This window comes from Sabethes cyaneus, chromosome 2 (assembly GCF_943734655.1).
Source record: "Sabethes cyaneus chromosome 2, idSabCyanKW18_F2, whole genome shotgun sequence".
Taxonomy (NCBI): domain Eukaryota; kingdom Metazoa; phylum Arthropoda; class Insecta; order Diptera; family Culicidae; genus Sabethes; species Sabethes cyaneus.
In genome coordinates this window covers 140,555,228-140,560,497 of record NC_071354.1, presented here as the reverse complement: position 1 = coordinate 140,560,497, position 5,270 = coordinate 140,555,228, and the positions used below count along the sequence as shown (strand labels likewise).

The 5,270-nt window shown below is 40.6% G+C and overlaps 1 protein-coding gene across 1 annotated transcript; it reads right to left on the bottom strand.

Moving 5' to 3' along the window:
- Window positions 1–318: 318 nt before the first annotated feature.
- LOC128737450 (uncharacterized) lies at window positions 319–4,270 on the bottom strand. The gene is made up of 5 exons (XM_053832087.1): window positions 4,199–4,270; window positions 3,168–4,127; window positions 2,986–3,094; window positions 492–2,722; window positions 319–427 (listed from the first exon to the last, which is right to left on the bottom strand). Exons 1-5 carry the CDS (start codon window positions 4,226–4,228, stop codon window positions 371–373), a joined length of 3,387 nt encoding a protein of 1,128 aa, XP_053688062.1. The 5' UTR covers window positions 4,229–4,270; the 3' UTR covers window positions 319–370.
- Between the last annotated feature and the right edge of the window lie 1,000 nt (window positions 4,271–5,270).

Genomic DNA, 5,270 nt, shown 5'->3' with positions numbered 1-5,270 from the left:
TAGAGGAGCACTCGACTGGAAACCGCAAAAACAGCGGCAGAGCCAGAGGCTGTTGGCGACGCAGCTTAGCCAACGACATCCGGGCTCTTGACGAAAATCTGTCCTAGCGACATATGAAAGCCATGGCGAGTAACCGCCGGTAGTGGAGTTCTCTGATTTCGGCCCTTTGTTTTGTTGGACCGGCGGACAAGGACACATAAGTAAGTAAGTAAGTAAATAAACCTCTGGATGGATTGGTTTTTCCAGAGCAATCCTTACTTAATTTTATTATATACTGCGTTTATCACTATAAAAAAATACAATTATAAATAAATAAATGGACGTCAACTGTAGGTATAAGACAATAAGTTAACCGATCCACAACCTATTTCTAATTTCTATTCCTAACGTAAACCGGTATGGTGATCTTCTCATTTTCGATGTAAACCTGCAAAAACAAACAGAAAGTTTCAATTTAACTCACAATTACAAAGCAGCCTATTTATACGTACGACGATTAGAATCTGTTGCTGAGTTGGTGGCCCTGATTGGAAGTCTACATTCACCAGTACCTCCTGACCGGGTCTTATCTGACCTTCCATTGGAGAGAACTTAAACAACGGACGAAAGTTGGAGTTTAGTTCGAAGAACTGCATCGTGTAAAAGTTGCTTTTGATCACAAATTGTTTCGTCCGTTCACCGGGCCGAAATTCGAGGAATGTCGGTCGTACGCTCCATGACTCACCGCTTTCACGTTTAGCGGATTGTAGCGACGATGCGGTAATGCCGGCCGGGGATATCTCCTGCGCCAGGCAGGGTGATCCCACATCCGAGGCGATGAACATTGTTTTGAACAGAGCGCTGCTGTCTTCGGATAATGAGAAGTCAATCATTGTTTCGTCTAAGGCCCTATCAACGGTCAGAACCAGTTCATATTCGCGGAACGTTAGGAAAAGCTCATGTATAGTTTCATAAAGGTTTTCACTGAACGATTCTAGTTCACATAATTCGTTCTCTTTGGGGAAAATTTCACAAACCGACTCCAGCGGTGTCAGTTTATTTTGCTTTAAATTGTGACGTTTAATGATGGATATTATTTTGCGAACGCGATGACGTGTTGGTTCGTCGCCCCATAAGATGTGCAAATTTGTGATAGGCAGAACGTCGATATGTTTCTGTAAAATTTTGGCGACCTCCTGACGACTTGGCTTAAAAACGACGTGAATATGCGCGTAACTATTCGGTGGAATAATTACCTTTTGCGGTTTTACGTAAACGGCTGAAGCCAGGAATGTTTGATCCAATCCTTTTTTATCAATTCCAATCCGCGCAAATGCTGGAAGGCTGCCCTTGTTGTAGAGTGAGAAAGATTTTTCCAGTGGACATCCTAAATTATGAGCTTGACCAAGTTCTAGATATGGTCCGCTTGGCCCTTTCTGGATTCCCTCTACCCTAATGGATGCTTCACCGCCATACCCAAACAGAGACACTACTCGCTGACCGTAACAATCATGGGGTGGCTGAAAGCTTAATAGCCCTACGGCTGGACCAATAACGGTCGGGCAAAAGTCCACTGTTACAGTGCGACATTCTCGACTTTGTAGCGTAAGAATACCACTTTGTTCCATTCCGCATAACTGAAATCCAGGTCCGGTGATGTTTGCTTTGATAATTAGCTTTTTATGGGACATGTTCTTTATTTGCATAGATTTTTTCTCATTCCGTCGAAGTCTAGTGCTTCCCCAGGAAATTTCGTTGTGAGTAGCTTTGAGCGGAAGAACCCCATCTTTATGACTGAATTCACTTCCGGCGACCGAGCACTGGGAAGCAGATCGAGCAGAACTAAGAACCAAGTTTGCTTCAGGCACATGTCCTTTTGATGAGACATGGACTGTATAGGCACCGCGGTCTACCATTTCCGAATCCAGACTTGAAGCAATCGACTTAGGCGATGTGAATGGAGACCTTCCACCATACATTTCAGTCTCTCGCGATCGCGGTTCAGGTGAAAGAAAGGATTTTTGGCTATGGCCAACCGCGCCGCGCTGTGAAGGAATGGATCCTTTCGGAGTATCCGGATACTCTACCATTTGGCTAGCGACAGCTTTTAATTCTGCCACATTGCATGGCGATCGACTACGTTTTTGAACGGCAGCAATTTCTGTTCGTTTTTCCTCGGCATCCTTTAGTTCTTGCAATGTGGTGGAACTTGAACGTCTTTTTCGTTTCGGTTTTACCAGAACCTCCTCTGTAATAATTTGCCGCTGACATTTTGGAGGTTCTCGTATCATAGGAACTGGCGGGAGTTCTAATTGCTGTTCGGATAATTTTGTCGCTGTAGATACCCGGTATGTATCCATGAGAGGTTTTCGAGCCGTTGAAATTCTACTCGTCCCATCCGATTCGTGGTGTAACGATTTAGCAGTCGATAGAGGTGATTTCACCGGAACGAAAGCAGACGATTCTAGCAAAGACTCTGTAAAGCTAACTGTATCAGAAAGTACAACGGTAGCTTTACGATCACGTGACTTTGCCGTATTGAGGTCAGATTGAAATGAGGGTGTTTTCGAGACTGCATTTAAATCCGTCTTGAGAGAAGATGTTTTTTGTAGTTCCTTGGGCATGTGAGTAGAGGATGCTGGTTCGCTAGTACGTGCTGCTGGTCCAGTATTCGATTTTGCCTTTCGAAGGAGTGTCACTTTATTAATAAAGGCAGTCGGGGAATCTTCCAACTGTACGGCGTCTGCAATGATAGGGCAATCGAGTTAGCTTAAACAAACTATCAATGAAATAACTCACGAACAATAAGACAACATGGCTTGTTCTGTTATAATAAATCAACGCTACCGAGAGATTGATCGTCTACAAAAAAACGAAACTTGACACTAAGATTTACTTTTAAATAAATTCATTGTCTAAACAAGTTTGGCTCGATAATTTATAGATATGAACCAAGCATGATAGTATAATTTGCAAAATCTGTAAGAATAACAATTTTAAACTTACTTAAAGCTTTTATCAAGCTAGACACGCTTAGTAAATTTTCTTTGTCCAACTCCACAGGATTCCTTTTGTTTCCTCTACTAAGTTGTAGTGAGTTATTCTCGATGTTTTCCTCAGGAGCTAGAAACAACGAACATTATAGTGGCATGTATAAGCTAATCGAAACAGACTAACGTAAAGCAAACCTTACATAAGTTGGTCAAATCCACCAGCGGACAGGGCGTCCTGCGCGGAGGGGTCTCGTCTGAAAAAACTCCCTTCAAATCTGACATTTTGTTAAAGTATTCTCCGACTGAGCAGTAACTATTATCCTCTATATGCGTGGCCTGCATTGGTTCCACCTTGTCCTGCTCTAAATAGCCGGAAAAGCAAGATAAATCTACATGATTTTTTAAATTCTTCGGCACTTTGGCGCCATCAGCAAGTAAGCTACTTGATGGTTGTCTTGTAATCGTAGTCGGAATAATTGCATTTTCTTGCTCCCAATCCAATTCATCTTTAAGCAGCCTGGATGATTGCTCATCTGCGGCCTGGAATTCAATCGATTCTAGCCGAGAAAGCTCTTTTTGCATCCAGCTATCGGCAAACGCAGCCGAAGACAAGTTCCAAAAGTCCTGTTTTTGCGATTTTACCGAATCTTTCGACGGGTTGGACACAAGCGACTCTCTGGTGGAAGATATTTTACTCATGTCTGCTGTTCGTGGAAGGCTTTCATCTGGGGCATTTTCGCTGAAGACCGAGTTATTTCCCTTTTCGTTTTGCTGAGATAGTTCACGTATTTCGTCCACAAAGCTTTGCTGTAAGATTTCTCTAATATCCGACGAAATATGATCTATTTCTAGCTTACGACGTGCGACATCGGGCCCATTTTGGGCCATCGTTGATCGCGCAGCAATTTCTTTTGGTTCAAATGATACCCTATGTGGTGTCGCTTGCATATGAATTGTATGATCCTCTTCCAGTTCCGTGATATTGATAGATTTATAATGTCGCGGTTGCAGCATAGATTCACCATCATTTCGCGATTCATTATCGTCGTCGAAGTCCTTGGTCGGGGGTGTTGGGCGTTGCCGATTTTCCAAATGACTACGCCTTCTGATATCGTCTGCCTTTTGAAGAGTTTGAGCCGCAAAATAACGCTGTTTCTACAAGAAACATAAACTTACGCGTATGCCGGTATATATATATACATATAACTAAATTCGACTGTATATACCTTTAAATTCTCCGAAGCGTTTCGGTCCATTGTTTTAAAACTAGATTAAAACAAGATATTTTCTGCACGTTTAACATCAATTAATTTATGTTTATGATCTGGATAAAAGCAAATCTAATACCTGAGTTGTGTTTCAATGAAATGAACTACTATTGAAGAAATATAATTACTGAAACTGCAAATTGCGCTACGATGGCGACCGTTTACAGAGAAAATATGGAAATTGGAAATATGCAGTTTTTGAATTTTTGTGCAAATGCAATCTGTCAGTTGCAGGCGGGATAAAAGCAGGGCCAAAGTCAAAGTAAATTGATATATACCAGGTATGTGACCATCGAGGGTTGCATTAGTGTGTGTAGAAAGAAGAAGAAATAGTTCTGAAATATGGTGGAACTTGCATGAAAATAAAAAAAAAATTAATTGTAATTAATGAATGCAGTTATATTATTCCAGAGAAATATTTGAACATTTACAATGAAATGTAAGGAATATATTTTAAAGTCATTTGCACTTGTAGCCTTCTTTATTATGCGTAAAAAATTTGAGAACATGGGTGACTAACTATTTCGATGTGCAATTGAAAAATGAATTAATGTTAATGTAATACTTCACGATCAATGCGGTATACGGTTGCTTGAATTAAAACACGTTCCATCCAACATTTTGCTTGCATGATGCTCTTGAATATCTGCCTTTAATGTCTTCTTTTAAAAAATAGTTTTATTCGAATAGATGCTTGTGCTACTGCTTGAAAATCCTTAAGTTGAAGTCACTGTTCCAAGATGATACCTTTTTATCATAAATTTACCCGTCTCAACACTACGTAGAAAACCATAAAAAGTAATCTTAGATTGCTACAAAACGGTCTTAGAAGATAATTAACACTTTAAAAGCTTACCAGAAATCAGACGAAAAATATCGCGGGCGGATAACAATGTTGCTCATGCTGCTTATTGAACAATCATGTCCGAGCATTTTAAAAAAAATCTTTTTTGTTTTACTACTTGTAGGAAAGCGATATAACGACATTTCTTTGAGACATCTTGATACCGCTTTGACAAAAAAATTTCCG

What these genes read in the sequence shown, in the direction of transcription:
- LOC128737450 (XM_053832087.1), bottom strand. Translation starts at nt 4,228, where the DNA reads ATGGACCGAAACGCTTCGGAGAATTTAAAG. An exon ending in ATTTGACCAACTTATGTAAG is followed by an intron (nt 3,095 to 3,167) that starts GTTTGCTTTACG and finishes CTAGCTCCTGAG; the next exon opens with GAAAACATCGAGAATAACTC. An exon ending in AGCAACAGATTCTAATCGTC is followed by an intron (nt 428 to 491) that starts GTACGTATAAAT and finishes TTGTTTTTGCAG; the next exon opens with GTTTACATCGAAAATGAGAA.